The sequence below is a fragment of the Neovison vison genome, chromosome X (genome assembly GCF_020171115.1).
Source record: "Neovison vison isolate M4711 chromosome X, ASM_NN_V1, whole genome shotgun sequence".
Lineage (NCBI taxonomy): Eukaryota > Metazoa > Chordata > Mammalia > Carnivora > Mustelidae > Neogale > Neogale vison.
Window position 1 is genome coordinate 87867927 of NC_058105.1, and position 20895 is coordinate 87888821.

Below are 20895 nucleotides of genomic sequence, written 5' to 3' on the forward strand. Positions count from 1 at the left end.
GGGATTCCTAGAAAAGAAATATACAGAGCTTTACACATCATGAATTCACCTGTTTTAAAGTGTGGAATTCAATGAGTTTTGGTAAATTTACAGCGCTGTACAATCATCACCATAATCCAATTTTAAGAGCTATCCATCTCCCTACAAAGATCCCTTGTGCCCATTTGCAGTCACTCCCCATTCCCACCCACAGCCTCAAGCAGCCCAACCATATTTTGGTTCCTGTGGATTTGCCTATTCAGTACATTTCCTACAAGTGGAATGAGACAATATGAAGGCTTCTGTGTCTGGCCTCTTTCATTTCTCATGCTTTAGTGATCCATTGTGTTATAGCATGTATCAGTACTTCATGTCTTTTCTTTGCCAAATAATATTCTACTGTATGGATATACCACTTTCTATTTATCCATCCATCTATTGGCGGACATTTGGGTTGTTTTCACTTTTTAACTATTGTGAATAATGCTGTTTTGATCATTTGTGTACAGTTTCTGTGTGGACATGTTTTCAGTTCTCTCGGGTATATACTTAAAAGGTGGAATTTGGGGGACATATGGAAATTCTATTAACTTTCTGAGGAACAGCCTGTTTCTCAAAGTGGCTGTACCATTTCACATTTCCACAAGCAACATAGGAAGGTTTCAGTTTCCTTTCATTAGTTTAATTTTATTTTTTAAGATTTATTTATTTATTTGTGTGTGTGAGAGAGAGAGAGTTGGGAGAGGGAGAGAGCACAAGCAGGGGGAGCAAGCTGAGGGAGAGGGAGAAGTGGGCTCCCCACCAAGCGGGGAACCCAATGTGGGGCTTGGATTCAGGATCCCTAGGTCATGACCTGAGCCAAAGGCAGACACTTAACCAACTGAGCCACCCAGGCGTTCCTCCTTTCATTAATTTTAATACAATGATTATGTGTTAGTGTTACTGTGTCATTAGAAAAATATTTTAAAAGAAGAACTTTAAAAACATAATTGAACATTTAAAAATATCTTAAAAGAAGAAATTAGCTGGCAAGAGGGAGAGAAATGGAGTGTTAATTAGAGGGAGCAGTAATGTTTAACTTGATGGTTCTCCAAATGTAGTCTTAGGACCTGCAACCTCAGTATCACCTCTGAACTTGTTGGGGATGCAAATCCTCAGGCCCCACTCAGACCTACTGAATCAGAAACCCAGGATGGGGCTCGCAATCTGTGTTTTTAACAAGCCCTCCAAGTGATTCTGATGCAAGCTAATTTTGAGAACCACGGGTTTAAGTGCAGGTTTGGTCAGGATTCAGGAAACCAGTTTAAATTTAAAAACAGAAAAGAGGGGCACCTGGGTGGCTCAGTGGGTTAGGCCTTTGGCTTTGGCTCAGGGCATGATCCCAGAGTACTGGGATCGAGCCCCGCATCAGGCTCTCTGCTCAGCGGGGAGCCTGCTTCCTCCTCTCTCTCTGCCTGCCTCTCTGCCTACTTGTGATCTCTCTGTCCAACAAATAAATAAAAATCTTTACAAAAAAAAAAAACGAAACAGAAAAGAGAGGTCAATGGAAAGAAAAAGAGTATTGATGCTTAAGATGGATGACAGTTTTATGACCTCACGGAAGATGAAAAGGTCAAGGGCAGAGATTACATTTAAGAGGAGAAATTTTTTTTTCTTTTAAGGTTTTATTTATTTGATGGAGAGAGAGAGAGATCAGAAGTGAACAGAGAGGCAGGCAGAGAGAGAGAGGGGGAAGCAGGCCCCCCGCTGAGTAGAGCGCCCGATGGGGCTCAATCCCAGGACCCTGAGATCATGACCTGAGCTGAAGGCTGAGACTTAATCCACTGAGCCACCCAGGTGTCCCTAAGAGGAGAAATCTTGACGAGTTTCTGCTCACCTTCCCCTTCAATCCTCCCCCACACTTTAAACATTTCTTATGTCATTTCTGTCACAGCAGGAATGATGGGTGTAGGTGGGAGAATCAAAGGTACATTCTTGAGCCACTCTTTTTGCCTGGAAGCCTGCAATGAATTGTAATTCCAGGTAGTTACACTCTTGGTTGTCTCCTCCACTGTTATTTGGTTTGTGTGCAGAGAATGCAAAATGCATTATAATATTAGCAGGAGGGAAAAAAAGGGGTGAGTAGATCTGCCAGGAGGAAAATCTATATGCATAAGTGATGTATTTAAAAGCCGAAAGAAAGTATTTTCTAGATTATCTCTTTTGGTTTTCTGTACCTGTGATTGCTTCCTGTGATCCTTTCCATTTCTCTACTTGGCACAGAGCTTTAGAATGTGTAGAGCACTTTTATATACATGGCTACAGTTAATCCTCACAACAACCCTATGCAGTTGAGCTTTATTTTTCCCATTTCACTGATAAGGAAGATGAGAATCAGGAGAGGCAGTGCTGTACTATTATTAACAACAACAACAAAAGGTATAATACCTAACATTTATGAAGTGTTTATTATGTGTCAGGCACTGCTATAAGCATTTCAGATAAATTATTTATGATTTATCATGACCCCACAAAACAGTTACCATTTATTGACCCAATTTTACAGACTAGGGAACTTACAGATAGATGAAAGTCATTTGCCCAAGGTCCAAGAGGCACTGGATTCCAGAGCCCTTTGCTTCGGGGGTTATAAAGCAAGTATGTGACAAAACTAGACTACTACCCAGGTTTTTTAGTACTCTGCCTCGGGCTTTCTTGTTTCCTTTTATCAAACCACACCATGAGCAGAGTGTGGAATATCCAGTACACATTTCTTATTTGCTGATTGAGTGAAAGAAAATGGATAATTCAGAATTGAATTTCATTGTATTAGGAAGAGTACACTTTTCAGGAAGTCTTTGCACCCAACAAGAATGCAGTCTTCTGAGTCATGGAAGGATTTTTCAAAAGTGTGACAAAGTGAATCTAAATACTTAGGTATTAATGTACTCCTGGGCTCACAAAACTTATATAAGGAAAATTATGAAACTGTAATGGTAGAAATAAAGGCCTGAATAAATGCATAGCTTTACTCTGCTTCAATTTGGAGAGACTAAATATAGCAATGATTACAGTACTCCCTAAGTTAATGTATAGACGTGATGTACTACTGATTAGAGTCATGGTGGGATGCTTTATAGAACTTGTAAAAATTCTAATGAAATCTATCTGGAAGAATAAGTGGGTAAGAATACCAAATAATACATTTGTTTAAAAAGGCAATGGTAGTAGACTTACCCTATCAGATTGTCATAAGGTGACAATTATCAAAACCGTATGATAGGGGGTTGAAAAAAGGCAAACAGTGATTTTTTTTAAAAAAAAAGAGATTCTAGGAATAGATTTAAGCTATTCTAAGAATATAGAGTACACTGGAAACATCTCTGAGCTGGGGAAAGCAATCATTCTTTCTTTAATAAATGTTGGAATCTTAGGTATCAATATGGAGCATAATTAACTTAGATCCATAGCACATTGAATACTCTGTAGTAAATTCCAGAAAGCAGACAGTGGAATAGCAGATTTGTTCCAACTACGAATAGAAGATAAATTTGTGTCTGTTAAATGGAAGATATCATCAGAGACAAGATAGATGGTTTTAAATATATAAAAGTTGGGAGGAAAACCTTTGTACAACAAAATATAATAAAAAGCTAAACAACAGAATGAGGCAAATGTCTGGGGTCAGCATCACTGATAACAGTTGACTATCCAAAAGATATAAAGAATGGATATAGATATAGAAGGTCAGCTTTCAGATTTGGCTTCAAAAAAGGCAAGGAAACTGAGCAGGCAATTTACAGGAGAGAAACTCAAGGTGGTAAAATCACTGCATGGAAAAGTACAGTCTCACTAGCAATTAAAGAAATGTAAGCAGAAACAACTCCCACGTATCATGACCTGCTTTTTAAACTATCAACATTAATGGAAATGATCAACAAATTATAAAACCCTATCTTGACAAGGCTGTGAGGAAACCGTTCCTGGGAGCAACATAAAATTGGCTCAGTTTTCTTGGAGGACAACCTAGAAATATGTGACAAGAGTCATAAAACTGTTCATACCCTTTGACCCAGAAGACCCTGAAGGAAATAACCTACAAAAGGAAAAAAAATGATTTGTTTAAATATGTTCTTAGTAGTGCTATTTATGATCATGGAAAAGATTTACCCATCAAATAGATAGATCATCATAATGGAAACAGAATACAGCTATTAACAATGACAGGTATTAAAATATTGGGTCTTGCACAGAAACAAGTATTTGTAATAATATTAACCCCAGAAAGGCTAAATCCTAAATCACATGTTGAATGTTGAATCTGATAGTAGCCATATACAAAGAAAACTCAGAAAGGCAGCTAGTAAGCTGTAAATAGCTGGAGTTGAATACACAAGGTGTTTTGGGGGCATATGTCAAGTTGCTGGAATTGATAATAAAAAAAAAGACAATCTAGGGAAGAGGATTTATTGGTTTGATTTAGGCCCAGGAAGTTAGAGATCAAGGGCTTTGGAAAAATCTACATACTGGTAAGACAGTGTTACTTACCAGGCATGCTTGATCTCACTGTTAACTAGAATTTATTTGCTAGAACTCTCAATCAACCAGCACATCTATGTATTTAAGTCTGTGAGAACTTTGACATTCCTAGGGGTGTACATCACTAGACCTTTTCAAATTTCCAAATCTTTCGCTACCACTGCAACATAGCACCTCCCCACCCCCACCAATAAACACTGTATTATCTAGCTCAGAATCATCACTTTCTTAAGACGGTTCCATCACTTCGATCACCAACACTAGCTTGTAGATAGTTGGCGCTTCGGTGCCATTATTCATAAAGAAGCATATTTTCTCTCTGCCATGGTGACTGTGTACCTTGTCAGCAACTAGAGACCCGCCAAACCATGTTGAGAGATGGCAGGCAGTGCCAAGCATTTGACGAGGCTTCCTCCTTTGCTGGGTGCCTTGTCCTATCAACCGGTCTTGTGATGCTTTGGAAGTCAAATACATACCCCTTGCAAAAAGACCAGTTACTACATTTCTTGGATCTTTAGGGTTACTCTCAAAGGTTTAAAAGCTTAAATGTTAAATACATTCGGCCAGGAGAACTACTCTACAACGATAATTGAGCAACAAGAATGCCTTTTAAACCATCTGAGACAGAATCATGTTCTTTATAACTTTGGTATTAAGTCTTTCCATTGTATGCTAGGTCTTTGAAAGTCAGTACATTAATATCTGGTATACATAAGGACTCAAATAGACAACACATCTTCTCTTTCCTTGACCCATCCATTGCTTAACCTCCTCTCTTTCCCTGACCCATCCATTGCTTAACCATGGTGGGGCACCAAATTTCCTTGAATAACATTAGGATTCCCAGAACTTTTTGGAACTCCAGTATTCCCATAATTTTATTTTGTAAATCTTCATCCCAGTTGTTACATGGATGGTATGTATATATTTAATTAAATGAATTTTGTTTTGAGAATTTTTTAATGGCTTTATACCTCTTTAGATACCCCGATGAGTTGGGAACCTGGTAGGTAACAACTTATTAGAGCAGTAGAGCCCAAGCGTGATCCTGGATGAGCAGTACCATTATCATCTGGGAAATTGTTAGAAATAAAAATTCTCCACTCTGTTCCAGACCTACTAAATCAGAAATTCTGACGACAGGACTCAGCAACCTGTGTTTTAATAAGCCCTCCATATGGTTCTGATGCATGCCCAGGTTTCATTACCTCTGGATAGCAACAAGTAGAGCCTTAATAACCTTGGCCAGCCCAATCCTCAGCTGAATTATTCTTGTGTTAGACCCTCCAGGTCCCCCAACAGTGTGTTATTTAATGTCTTCTATTAAGTCTCTTGAGAAGGGTATTCAAACACTGAAGAGGCAACATGTTGCATGGGCAAAAGTGTGGGCGTTGGAGTCAGATGGAAATTCTGGTCACTATTCCCTTTGTGTTCTCCAGTTGTCTAACCTCCCTGAGCCTCATTTCTAATACAGCTGAGAGAATACCCACTCCAGAACATTCTCTCAAGAGTTAAATCAAAGCCCTGTGATTTAAGAGTTGAATCAAAGCCCTGTCAACGTCCAGCCCTGTGCCTGATGGACTCTCAGTAAACATAGGACCGACTGTTACCATCCCTTACTGCCATGTCCATGACACTATGTAAAATCCAGGGGAGTAATGGGAAGAGCTTCTTGGAAATTCCGAGTTGGGGCCATTGGAGAGGGGAAGCAAGGCTTTACCCAGGACAGCCCCAATAAAGCAAGGATTTCTCTGATCTTTTCAAAGGACACTTGGCACCAGCCTGCTGGGGCAAGTCTTGCCACTTGCATTTTTCATTGCCAGACTAATTGTTCCTTACTTGAAGTTCTGTAGACCCAGAGGCAGGGAAGGGTGGCAACAACAATCCTTCTCGGCCCTTGTCCCCTCCCAGTGTAAGCCTCCTTGTGTCTCACTTCCTGGATCTTGCAAATATTTCCTTCAGCAATAACCTGGGAGTGGCTGTTTCTCTTGGAACAGTCTTATCTTTTGGCTGCCGAGAAAAGGGAAAGGGGAGAGGGGCTGGAAATGTGCACCCTTGCTGCTGAGATCCTGGAATACTAAGCTATTGTGGTGAGTTTAAAGGTAAAATTTCCAAAGAAGAAAACTTCAGAAGAGTGGAGGAAGAGGCAGGAGAAGATTTTTTCCCCCATTCTCTGCAAATATTAGTTTTCATTTTCAATCACTATTAGGCCAAAAATATATATATTTTAACAAAAGGGGAAAATCTATTCATCAGAAGAAAATGTAACCTGTGCCAAGAGGAAAAGAGAACAGCCCAGGACTTGGCAGGCAATTCGCTTTTGTTTTTGAGATGTAGTCTTCTTACTGGTGTCAACAAAGCCCTTTCTTACACTTAGCTTTCATGCTTCCAAGCAAAGAACTAATGTTTCCATGGACACCTGGGGACGACTGCAGTGTGAATACCTTTTGCCTCACCCTAGGAGCCCTTGCTCTAGTGGGATTGCCCATTGGGGTCAGATAAGGCAAGTTCCAGTCTATATACAAGGACTTCTTACTAGCTGGGAAAATGATTTACCACCCTTGCCTTTCTAAAAGATGTTATTTATTTATTTGAGAGAGAGAGAGTGCAAGCGGTGGGGAGGAGCAGAGGGAGAGAGAAGCAGACTTCCCGCTCAGCAGGGAGCCCAAAGACATGGGGCTGGATTCCCAAGACTCCAGAATCATGACCTGAACTGAAGGCAGACACTTTACTGACTGAGCCACCCAGGAGCCCCTGAATTACCCCTTTTACGTTTCAGGATTCTTATATGTCCACTGGCAATGATGGCACCAACTTTGATGGGTTGATGTGAAGATTAATAGAAATACACACATGAAAGTGCATAAAGCAGTGCCTAATACACACTAGGAAGTAAGAAACCATAGCTCATTTCCCTTAATTAAACTCCTTATCCTTGTCCCAAAGTAGAGTTGTAAATTTCTGTGCATATAGACAGCTTGAACCCTTGGAAAACAGAACTGTTAGGAAGCCAGTAACCTTCATTTGAGCCTGACACACTTCAGTGAAAGCCTTCCATTCCTCAGGTTGCTTCAGCTGTAGTGCCTCAAGGAAGGGACTATGTCAGTTTTGCTTCCCCCTTTGATCTGGCCACCTTGCACAGTAGAATATTCATTCAATTGCCGTGTAGAAGGACTTGTACACACACTGACCCAGCTGATCCCATTGAAGGTTCTCCTTTCTCTTTGCGGGATCATGCCCACTTCTTCTCCCCTGATACAAGTGATTCTGCATGGCTCAGGCTGGCCCTACACAGGCCATGTAAGTGGGGAGGGGTAGTACTTTAAAATTGGGATTGATGGGGGGCCTGAGTGGCTCAGTCAGCTAAGCATCTGCCCTGGGCTCAGGTCATGATCCCGGGGTCCTGGGATCGAACCCCACATCAAACTCCTTGCTCAGCAGGGAGCCAGCTCCTTCTCCCTCTGCCTGCCCTTCCCCCTGCTCATGCCCTTTCTCTCTGTCAAATAAATAAAATCTAAAAAAAAGAAGGTTTCTTTAAAAAAATCATAAAAACTAAAATAAAATTAAGAGTGTTGCAGAGAACAGCAATTTCCAGGTGGCCTTGTCAGAGCCCAATGCCCCCAGGTAAGGTTACAGTGCCATGAATTAGGACATCAAATATCTAGAAGGGCATGTTTGTTTCTTCGAACTGATTCTAGAGTTGTCCACCTATAGGTAAATCCTATAAGGCTGGTATAAGTGGTTAGTACCTGAACAAGACAACTTAGAATATCGAATCCTTTTGATTTTCACACTGCTCTGAAACCTCAACTTGGTTTTTTTTTTTTTTTTTTAACTATCTGTCCCTTTTAAGGAGATGAGCAGAGTGAATAAATGAGCCCAGAGTTAAAATCCTTGGTTAGCTTGGGCCTCCTAGCTAGGTACCCATGTGGCTGAGTTGAGATCCGAGATTTCCCGGTTTCTTGGGTGTTGAGCAGAGCTGAATATTAACTAGGGGACAGTATAGTCCAACTCCTTTGGTAAGAACAAGGAGCAAGGCCGAAGCATACAGCAGTGAAGGTTGTACACTGCACAACTGACACAACCATACGCAGTGGCTCTGAGTAAGGGACTCTGTTCTAACAATAAACATAGTTCTGTCATCTGTCATTATTAATCACCTTTCCATGTACCCAGCATTTCTGCTAGGTCCTTTTTATACAGGTAATCCTCACAACGGTGTTGTAAGATAAATATTTTCCTGAAACTGAGATAAATTAAATGCTGCCTGCAAGGTCATGCAGCTTTTGGATTATGGAGCCCAATTTTACATTTTTACTCGAATGCAGACCCAAGTCTTTCTGACACTGGGTTCTTTCCACTCTACTCTCTTGCCTTGCCTTTCCTGTGCTCTGGTGAGGGAAGAGGAAAGGGTGGTAAATTTGAGTACTCTTGTCACCACAGTTGCAGGACATCAGCCCAGTGACGGCCTTTGGAGACCTTGCTGTCACCACCTGCATTTCATAATGCAGCTAAACTGGAGATGAAGGCAGAGAAAGGAGAGAGGCAGGAAAAGAAGGTGGGAAGCTGTGTGGTGATGGGTGGAAGACAGGCTGAATAGATGGGAAGCAAACCTAACTGGAACAAAGAACTCTGTCCCCCGATCTCCAACCCAAACCATAGCCCTCCCATCATTTTCACCCTGGTTGCTTGTTTCCATAGTATGGTCCCAGAACCACTTGTATTAGAATCCCTTGGGGGCAGTTGTTAAAAATTCAGATTCCCAGGCATCACCACAGAGGTACTAAATCCCAATTTCTGGGGGGGAGGCTCACCAATTTGCATTTTCAACAACCACTCTGGGTAATTTCACTCAAGAGCCATTTTGATTAGAAACAACTGTCCCAGACCAGTGTTTTCCAACTTTTTTGGATCATGCACCCTCTTCAGAAAGAATTTGGAGCACGCACTTTCAGTATATGTTGGTAGTTTATTAATAAATCCCTTATATGTACTAATTTCCCAATATTTGTATTTTTAAATTAAAAAATGGTGACATTTTTGCAATAGTGTTCTTAGATGAGACTGGTTTCTCGTTTGTCTTTATGTATATTCTAGTTGTTGGGTTTTGGTATTGACATTATGCAGGATTCTTTTCTTTTCCCTCAATAGATTCCAGAGCCTAGGAAGTGTAAATAGCATTGAGGTTGTCTGTTCCTTGAAGGTTGGTAGAATTAACACAAGATCATGTGAGTGTGCTATCTTTTTTTTTGCCAAATTTATCAACATTGTTTCCTATGATAACAGGTGCATTTAAATATTTCCATTCTTCTGCAATTGGTTTTGGTAACTTTTATTTTCCTAGAAAAACATTCTAAGCTTTCTAACTTGTTTTCATAGAGTAGAACAAAGTATTCTCTTACTCTTTTCATTTACTCTACAACTGTGGTTATTTCTCCATTTCTAATTTTGTGCATTTGGGGTTTTTAATTAGATTAGCAAGTGGTTTATCTTTTTTATTGTTTTATATTTTCTTTTGAAGTAGTAGCTTTTGGCTTTAATTATTAATTCTATCATTTGTTTTCCAGTGTATTAATTTCTGCCATTAGTTTTCTTTCTGCTTTGCTTGGGTCTATTTTTGTGGCTCTTTTCTTGACATTTTTGTTCAGTGCTTAATTCATTGATCTTAATTTGTTCTTATGTATTAATTTAAGCATTGAAGGCTACAGATTTTCTTGTGAGCACTGCTTTATTCATTCAAATTTTCTAGCTTCTGATATTTCATTGTTATTTTTTAGGTATTCTTCAATTTCAGATCAGATCCCTTCTTTGACTATATTGGGGGATATTTTCTTCCCTTTTATTTTCTATGTACTAGAAGCTTTTGTCTTTCATTTTTGTTACTAATTTCTTGTGTTGTTATGTTGTTATTAGGTACCATTATTTGTACTTCTTTCATTTTTGGCTTAATATGGAGTCAATTTAAGAATGAACAGTTCAATGGACCCTTGAGAATAGAGAAATTTAAGTGTTCCCATTATCTTAGTTTTGACTGTCATATCTGTCATCAGCTGAAACAGCCTCATAGTCCATTGCTCCCTTTTTCTACCTTTGCATTTCCTATGGCTTTGCTTTATTAATTTTGATGCTATGTTGACACATAAAGATTTAGGGTAGTTAGATCTTAATCATGTGTTCTAACCACTAACTTATAGTGCCCCTCTTTGTCTTATTATTTGATTTTTGCCTTTAATTCTACTTTGTAGGTGGCTCAGTTGGTTAAGTGTCTGTCTTCAGCTCAGGTCATGATCTTGGGGTCCTGGGATCAAATCCCACATCCAGCTTCTTGCTCAGTGGGGATCCTCTCCCTCCACCCTACGTGTGATTTCTCTCTCTCTCTCTGACAAATAAAATCTTTAAAATATAATTCTACTCTGTTATGATATGAATGTCATGGTTGCTGGGTTTCTTTCATTTTGGGCATGAATCCATTTATTTTATGGAAGTACACTTGATACACAAAGTTACATTAGCTTCAGGTATACAACATAGTGATTTGAGAAGTCTATACATTATGCTGTGCTCACAAGTGTAACTGGAGCCCTGTATCTCCCACTCCCCTTTGCCCATTTCGCCCATCCCCTCTCCCCCAACGTGTACCTGTCTGGCTACCATCAGACTGTTTTCTGCACTTATGGGTCTGTACCCGCTTTTTATTTGTTCATTTTGTTTTTTAGATTCCACATATGAGTGAGATTATATGGTATTTATCTTTCTCTATCTGACTTATTTCACTTAGCATAATACCCTCTAGGTCCATCTGTATTGTTGCAAATGGCAAGATCTCACCCTCTTTTATGGATGAGTAATATCCCTGTGTGTGTGTATGTGTGTGTGTGTGTGTGTGTGTGTGTACCATCTTTTATCCATTTATCTTCTTTATCCATTCATCTGTTGACAACACTTGGGTTGCTTCCATATCTTGGCTATTTTAAATAAAGCTGCAGTGAACATGGAGGTGCAGATATCTTTTCAAATTAGTGTCTTTGTTTTCTTTGGGTAAATACCCAATGGAATTTATGGATCATATGATATTTCTATTCATTAATTCATTTATTAAACAAAATTTATTAAATGCCTACTGTGTTGCCAGGCACTAGGTACTAAATAAATAAGACACATAAGATCCTTGCCTTCATGGGGCTTACATTTTAGTTAGAAAGTGGAGCATGAAATAAACAGGTAAAAGTAGGTATGTGATATAATGTTAAGTGGGGATGTGTGTTCTGAGAAAGAACACAAAAGAAAAAGGATAGAAAAAGGATAGAGCACAAAAGAAAGAAGGATAAGCCATCTCTATTTTAGATAAGGATGTCAGGAAAGTCCTCTGCCTGATATCATTTGTCAACCTTTTACTCTCTACTCACCACCTTGTTTGTTTCCTGCTGGAGAAAATGCCAGGTAGAACACTTTGTACACAAGGAGGAACTTAAACTCTTAAAGAACTATAGGTGGGCAAAGACTCAAATAAGAAGGGATAGTGGATGGACGTGTGAAGGTGAATTTCTGATCCATGTGAGTGACAAGCTAACCACAATGGGGACTGGAGATGAGTTCACTGAAGGAGATTTGGTTCTTCATTCTCTTTGAGCTTAGCTACCATTATGTGTATGATTATTTTTTAAAGAAATATTCTCAGTCTTGAGTATGACTATTGAATGGGTATTCTGTCTGATGAATTAACTGAACTTCTGGAATTTCCTGTCACTAGGCAGTACTTAGCATGATGCTGATTGCTCACAGGCTACAGCAGGAAACCAGAGCTTCTGGTTTAGAGGCTTAACTCTTTATACTCTGAGACTAAAGAGCTGTCCTTTGACTTTGGTCACTCTTTATTATACAGAAGCTTGACTTTTTATGCGTATTTTTATACTTATTTAAATCAGCCTGGACTTCTTTCTTTGGATATTTTTTCAGTTGCTTATAAGATGAGAATCTCATTTTGCCTCACAAGTGACAGTCTTTTTAATCTGTTTATATTTTTTTTCTTATAAACATAGTATATATATACATATATTCACATATAACACATACATTAAAATACACACACACACACACACACACACACACACCCTTAAGTCTTGAATCTGGAATTTATTTTGGTATATAATAGAGGGTGCAGCTCCAAATATTGCTGTTCTGCAGTTATCTAAAAAAAAAAAAGATTTTTAAGACAGTATTTCTTTTAAAGATTTTATTTATTTATTTAAGATAGAGCAAGAGTAAGAGAGAGAGAGCACAAGCAGGGGGAACAGCAGGCAGAGGGAGAAGCAGGCTCTCCACTGAGCAGGGAGTTCGATGCAGGGCTCTATCCTCGGACTCTGAGATCATGACCTGACTCGAAGGTAGATGCTCAACTGACTGAGCCAAACAAGCACCCCTCCAAAAAAATTTTCTTAAAAAATCATCCTTTATCTCCTTCTTATAGAAGGTGAATTAAATATGATGTTTTTATAGATCGATGTGTTTCTGGGATTTTCATTCTGTTCTATTAATCAGTAACACACTGTTTTAATTATAATTGCTTTATAATATACCTAATCCCTCACACCCATTTCTTCTGAAGCAAAATACTTCTCAATATTATATCTTACTTTAAGTTTCAAATTAATTAAAAAAGGTTATAGTTAAAAATTCCTGTTGAGAATTCTGACTAGAATTGCATTAGAAGAGCTATATTTTTTAAGATTTTATTTATTTATTTGACAGAGAGAGATTACAAGTAGGCAGAGAGGCAGGCAGAGAGAGAGAGGAGGAAGCAGGCTCCCCACTGAGCAGAGAGCCTGATGCGGGACTCGATCCCAGGACCCTGAGATCATGACCTGCGCCGAAGGCAGCGGCTTAACCCACTGAGCCACCCAGGCGCCCCTAGAAGAGCTATTTTAAACCCAAAATTGTAGATATTTGTGAGTTGCCTATTTGATATTTTTTTGTACAAATATAAAAACATGGACAGAAAGCATGTCAAATTCACGGTACAGCGTGCATCTGGAGAAACAGCAGGTGAATAGAAGTGGGGAGTGAAAACAAAGGGTATTATGTATTTGTTTTTTAAAAAATCATCAAGTATAGATGGCAGAGTATTAAAATGTGCTAATCCTGGGCAGTAGGTGGGAACATGAATATTTATTATAGCAATCTCTGTATGTTTCTAAATATTTAACATTTTTCATGATTAAAACCAAAGCAAACAAAAACAATATAACAGAATAACCAGACTTGTAAGCCCCAGTACACAGCACATTCAATTGGAGTGCTACATCATGGGGTACCGTGTGTATCCGGTCTTTAGAGCTAGACTGTCCAGTTTCAAATCCTAGCTCTACCACTTACCAGCTTTATGACCCAGAGCAAGTTACTTAACCTCTCCGTGCCTCAGTTTTCCTGGCTATAAAATTGAGATGCTAATAATAGCTAGCTTCTGGGGTCATTTGTGAATATTAACTAGGACACAGAAAGCACTTAAAATAGTGCCTGGCATTCAGTACATACCTGATTAAGTGTTAGCTATCAATACTGAGTGCTAGTATTACTACTCTTATGATTGCATTTACTATGTATATTTGCATTGTTCTATGGCCATCTTGAAATTTGCAGAAATGATGTTATCCAAAACATGGGGCCATCTGAATCTTGCTTGTTTTACACACTCTCCATCTTACTGTTTTGCAGGGAAATGGCTCATTCAAAGGCTAGCTTGTCTTGGGCAACACCGTTCCATCCTTGCCTTGAGAACCCAGCACTGGACTTGTCAAGCTACCGAGCAATCTCTTCCCTTGACCTTCTCGGAGACTTCAAGCACTCCTCGAAAGAAACAGAGGAAACTTCCGCTTATGAGGAGGGGAACTCCATGGCCTCCATGCCCCGCCCGCTGCGGAGTCGTGCCTTCTCAGAGAGTCACATCAGCTTGGAGCCACAGAGCTCTGGGGCCTGGGGGCAGCATAGGAGAGAACTCTTTACCAAAGTTGATGAGACCCAGCGGGATCCTTTGGGAGCCCGAAAGAAGGCCTTTCCTCCTCCTCGCCCTCCTCCTCCCAACTGGGAGAAGTACAGGCTATTCCGGTCAACCCAGCAGCAGCAGCAACAGAAGCAGCAACAAGAGGAGGAGGAAGAGGAGGAAGAAGAGGGAGAAGAGGAGGAAGAGGAAGAAGGGGGAGAGGAGGAAGGGGAGGAAGAGGAGCTGCCCCCCCAGTATTTCAGTTCAGAAACCACTGGTAGCACTGCCCTCCATCCTGAAGAGGTCCTGGAGCAGCCACAACCCTTGGGCTTTGGCCACTCGGAGGCTTCAAAGCAGAGCTCACAGAAGCACCCAACAGAACAAGAGTCCTCTGGTCTCCACCCCAGCGATTTCCTGCCTCCGGTGAGGGGCCACTTGGGATCTCAACCTGAGAAGACTCAGCCCCCTTGCTGTTACAGTACAGGTGGGCTTTGGAGGACATCAGAGAAGGAAATCACCAACTCCCCCAAGTAAGTGCTTATGAAAGACAGGTCCCCAACATGCCTGCAGAGTGAGTTTGAACTTCACCTCCACCATTTACCACCTGTGTGACTTCGGCTTAACTGAGTAATTAAACTGTTCCCAGCCTCACATTTTTCTCACCAGGAAAACGGGCATGATGATACCCATTCCACATGGTTGTCATTAAGATGAAGATAAGCTCTATAAAGTAGAGAGCCCTGTGTGTAGCTCATAGTAGGTGCTTGGTAAATGGTAGTTGTTGAGGTTCTTAAATATCACTGTCCAAATACTATCTTATTTCTCAGTTTGCCTTTAAGATATGCATCAGTGTCAGGCCCCTGAGCCAGAACACATTAAACCCGTTGTTGCCTCCTGGCATTTCCCCAAAGCCTGGCTCAGGCTCTTTCCTGCCTTTTCTTTTGCTCACTCTATAGAAGGAGAGGCCTGCTCACAGCCTGACCAGCCTCTGCTCCAGGACCTGTCTGGGCTTTGAAACTCCTCCCCCAGTTGTTCCTGGGGCTGGGTGCTTTATGCCCTGCCCATTCCTTACAACAGTTAAGGTCACTCTTAGCTGCCTCTTCCACTTTCTCCAACACCCCCAGCCCTGTTACCCTGCCTCTTTGCATTTGCTTCGGTGGGCCATAGGCAGCAGTTGATGGGGTGGGCAGGGAGGCCAAAGCAGGAGGGTAGTCTGGCCATGGGGCTGCTGGTGTCTGTTTGCCTCCCTGTGCCTGTGCTCATCAGCATGGCATACAGTGCCTGGTGGTTGTCGTCTTAGCTCCAAAGCAGAAGAGCTCTGGCTTCAGCTCTGCCAGGCGTCCTGCAGAGAGCTCAGTCCCCGCTCTGCTGGGGGAACGGCTGGGGGGCAAGTGTCTATACTGTAAGTGCTTTCTTTAAATCCCCTTAGAGATGGAACAGGCCTGAGACACTGTTGCTATTAGAAGTACCTTGTTTTCCTGTCTCTTACCCAACCACAGCTCCTTTACCCAGCAATCTGGACCTAGTTGAGTTTTCCAGCACCAGGTCAACAAGCACAGCACAACAGGGCCCAACTAGCTCCTAGACACCATGAGAATCTCTCATTGGAGTCCTCATGGCTGCTTCTTGAGCTGTCCATCTAGCTGGAGAGTGTTCTTACTGTGATGAGAACATGCTTTGTGGAAAGTGACCGTGGTCGCTTCCTGTCCCGGCAGGGAGAAGGGAAGATGACCTAGCAGAGAGTAGGCACTTAACATTTAAGAAGACAGAACAGATAAACAAATAGCTGAATGGGTATTAAGCATTTGGTGTGGGCCACACACCACTAGTCGTTTTATCCCGCTGATTTCCTTTAACCCCCAATAGCCTTGTAGGCCGTTTGACAGATGATTCCCATTTGACAGATGAAGAAATTACAGCTGAGGAAAATAAGGGACTAACGGACTCCGATCCCAAAGCTAGACCTGCATGCTCTAAAACCTATGCTTCATTTGCCATCCTAAGCAGCCTCTCAGAAAGATCCTGTTCTTGCAACGAGCCAGGCCTTTACGAGGCCTTTGGGTCCCTGTAGGGCAGAGGGTCCCAGCGGTCATAGTTACAGGCCCCAGACTTGCCCTTTCAGCATCCTACTCCTTCCTCCTTTTATGTACCTCCATTCACCTTAGTGCCTTTGCCAGAGAGAAGGAAACTGCTATTACTAGAGATCTTTATTTTGTTTAATGACTATAGGTTGCAAGGGGAAACATCTGTTTGCACACAGCCCTAGCTAGCTGTGGTTGCAGAGAATCAGTTATAGATGCCTCTTTGAATGGTGTGGATTTAAGGAACAGCATTATTCCCAACAAAGCTAATATTTTTTTTAAATTTTTTATTTTTTTACTTTTCAGTGTACTAGAATTCGTTGTTTATGCACCACACCCAGTGCTCCATGCAATCCGTGCCCTCCATAATACCCACCACCAGGCTGTCCCAACCTCCCACCCCCTGCCCCTTCAAACCCCTCAGATTGTTTCTCAGAGTCCACAGTCTCTCATGGTTCACTTCCCCTTCCAATTTACCCCAACTCCCTTCTCTTCTCTATCTCCCCATGTCCTCCATTCTATTTGTTAAGCTCCACAAATAAGTGAAACCATATGATAATTGACTCTCTCTGCTTGACTTATTTCACTCAGCATAATCTCTTCCAGTCCAGTCCATGTTGCTACAAAAGTTGGGTATTCATCCTTTCTGATGGAGGCATAATACTCCATAGTGTATATGGACCACATCTTCCTTATCCATTCATCCGTTGAAGGGCATCTTGGTTCTTTCCACACTTCGGCGACTGTGGCCATTGCTGCTATGAACGTTGGGGGTACAGATGGCCCTTCTTTTCACTACATCTGTATCTTTGGGGTAAATACCCAGTAGTGCAATTGCAGGGTCATAGGGAAGGTCTATGTTTAATTTCTTAAGGAATCTCCACACTGTTTTCCAAAGTGGCTGCACCAACTTGCATTCCCACCAACAGTGTAAGAGGGTTCCCCTTTCTCCACATCCTCTCCAACACACGTTGTTTCCTGTCTTGTTATATTTTTTTGCCTACTTCCTATGGGCCAAGCATTGTTCTAAGCACTTTTGTGTGTTGATGGATTTAATCTTCACAACCAGCCTATGAAATAGATACCATTAGTGTCCTACATCTTGTAGGTGAGAAAAGTGTGGCACAGGGGAACTAAAGATCACAGGGTGTCGGAACCCAGGTCATGTGGTTCACTGTGCCCATTACATCCTCCCAAGATCTCTGTACTCCTCCAGATCATATTCCAGGCCCTGGGAGAGCATAGGGTTCTAACTGGAAGGAAGTTGCTTTAAGATTTTTTTAAGGGATAAGTCTTAGGGATAGGTAGATGTATTGTATTTTGAATCTAAAATGCAAAAAAAAAAAAGACATGCTAATTTCAGCCAAGTCAAACCAGAGCATCTCCATAACCCAGATACTATTCAGTTACAAAATGCTGGGATACATATGAAAGCAGGTTAGTGGAATATTCAAGTGTTAAGTCTCCTAACTCTGGTTTGAGTACAGGTATAGTTTAGTTTCTGAGCTCTATGCATTTCCTCTCAGTGCCCTGCAGAAGGAATCTGATTTTTGCTTCAGTGTTCCTTATCAAATGCAGATTATGTTTCTTAGATTTCCTGTAACTTCTGCCTTGTCCGTGGAGATTATGAGGACAGAGGCACTAAGACATAATGCCTAATATGATACACTGTGACATGGTATAGGGCTGTGTCTGCTGCGATCTGAGTCTATAATTAGTATATCCCTTAAAAAATATTTCCAGTTTTATTGAATTATAAGTGACATGCAGCCACATCCCTTTTCCCCCTTAATTCTGTACTTTCTCTCAGCATTTTCTGACTCTGAACTCTCTCACACATGTCCTATATATTTTTTCTCATAGGTAAGAATTCCCTAAGTTCATATATTCATATTCCTTCCAGAATGTTCTCTCTTGTCTGCTAACAAAGATCTAGTCCAGCCAGAAAATTCCTTACATGCAAGGTTTTATATGATGTCAGGTTGTCACTTTGGCAGGATAGCATAGTGACATAGTGGACTTAGGTTGCCTCGGTCTAAATCTTGGGTCTGTCATTTACTATTTAGTGACCTTGAGGAAGTCACTTTTCCTCTTCCACTTTCTCAGTGCCTCATATTCCTTACCTGTAAAATGGTTGTTGTGAGCATTACATTTTTAATCTCTATGTATACACACACACACACACACACACCCCTACCCCTCACATACAGAAAAACACATCATAGGACAGCTTCTAAGACATAGTAAGCCATGTCTGAATATTAGCTAGTGTTGTTCGTTTATTAGTGTTATTATCTTAAAAACCCACAGGTAAAATGAATACCTTGGATGAGGAACATTGGCATGCCCAAGTTTCTTTTGTGTGGTGAATTAGGAGGCAGCATAGCATGAATCAGTAAATAGCTGTGGAGCCTTTTAACCATTATTTTTGACCTTTATCTAAGAGCTGCAAGTAGCTGCAAAAATGACTAATGAGTTTCTCCTATTTTTCCTTTCAAATAGCTAGAGGTTAGCAAAGGGTCAGTGACACAGACAGGTGGAAGGTTGGGGTGGCTGGTAGGCTTCAAGAATATAGTGGGGGTGGACCTCCCTGTTGCATAAGCCATGGGTAGAATTATTTGCCCTTCTGTCACTGAAACCTGATATTAAAGCATTTCTCTTTATTTCCTTCCTCACACCAGACCAGAAGCCTCGATGGCAGAAGAGTCCAAACCCACGCCAGCGTGGAGCCAGAGCTACTTCTTCCCTGAGGAGCAGTTCTCTTTCGTGGGCTGGGGCTCTGAGAAGCAGCACCTCAGCCCCACAGGCTTCAGTGAACCCAAGACAACAGGGTCTGCCGCTACACTTGTCAAGCCCCTGGGTGCCACGGGTTACAATTTCTCCCCATTTCATTCTGCAACCATGGAGGAGGCTGGGGCCTTTGGGGATATGCCCGAAGTGGAGAGATGCTATCCCTTCCCAGGCTGAAGGCCTGCCTCACAGGCAGTCTCAGAAGAGCTCATGAAACATGTGGTAGGCTGTAACCAGTCCCTGGCAGGGGTGTTAACCCCAGCCTCCAGCATGGTGACCACTGTTGAAGTCACAAGTGTCCTCTTTGCTGTGGGTGATCTGCAGCGGAGGGGCCACGTCAATCAGGAGTGGCACCACCGGGAAAGAATAAATTATGAGAGTGTCCAGGAAAGCTGTGGGGTGCCTCTGTAAGCAAGTAGACTAGATAGAGCTGGAGAGAGCAGCAATGCAGGCTGGGCAGGAGGGAAGCCAACAGTCTTGGAGGATGTATAGCTAAGGTCTCAGATATATCCCTGCTACCTCCTCCCTCCCTGGGGATTTATATGCCAGGGCCATGAATTGAAGGGAATCATGGAAAATCAGAAGCTCAGAACTTTGTAGCCTTCTAGTCTTTCTGGATCTTAGTAGGGCGCTGACCAAACCAAATCATCCCTAAAGAATTTCCCCACCTGTTGAAGTCAGGGGCATAGAAATAGCCTTCTAAGTTCTCAAAGTTGGCCTTGCCTTGGCTTTTGGGTAATCTTCATGTGGCCAGTTGACATTTCATCAGTGATTCCTGGTCCATCATTTCCTTATTCCATAGCTCCTTGGTGAAGCAGGGTCCTGTTTTCACAAATGGGGAAATTAAGAAGCAGAAAGTTTAGGAGCCTCTCAACAGAGGTGTTCAAATGGTCATTCTTTGTTTCCACAGACAAGAATTTCAGCACTTCTCACCTCCTCTGGGGGCCCCAGGGATGCCTACCTCTTACTCAGCCTATTACAATATTTCTGTGGCCAAGGCAGAACTGTTGAACAAGTTGAAAGACCAACCCGAAATGGCAGAGATTGGCCTGGAAGAGGAAGAAGTTGACCATGAACTGGCTCAAAAAAAGGTGAAGTTTTCTAATATGTCTTAGATTTTTAGCATTTAATTTGTGTGATTGGAGGGTGACTTGCCCTCTACACTCTCCAGAACAACTTGGTACATCCCTGTACCAAGTTGTCCCTGTTCAGTATGGACATCAAATTAGTCTCTTTGGGTTCCTCACAAATGCAACTTCGGTCTCTTTTTGATCCAGCCAATAAGAGTAATGATAGTAGTAGAAATCATCATCATCATCATCATCACTGTGTCTCTCGAATCCCTAAAACAACTAGACAGTGATCCCCTTTTTTTCAGTTAAGAAGATTAGGTTGCCCAGAGTTATAGACCTACTGGTAGATCCAGGAATTGAAGTCAAGACTGTTACACTTCCTACTTGACCACGCAGTCCCTCTGAAATTAGCCAGCCTTGTAAGTAACTTGCTGCCCATGGTACATCAGGTTTTGCCAGCAAGCTCAAACCAATAGCA

General features: G+C 41.5%; 1 protein-coding gene across 4 annotated transcripts in view; it reads left to right on the forward strand.

The window, feature by feature from the left end:
* Positions 1-20895, forward strand: part of SHROOM4 (shroom family member 4) — a 221970-nt gene that overhangs the window by 192296 nt on the left and 8779 nt on the right. For all 4 annotated transcript variants that reach the window (XM_044234583.1, XM_044234586.1, XM_044234585.1 and 1 more), the window contains 3 exons: positions 14209-15003; positions 19236-19385; positions 20255-20435. In XM_044234583.1, coding sequence (XP_044090518.1) covers positions 14209-15003; positions 19236-19385; positions 20255-20435 — 1126 coding nt within the window. The remainder of the gene's footprint in view (positions 1-14208; positions 15004-19235; positions 19386-20254; positions 20436-20895) is intronic.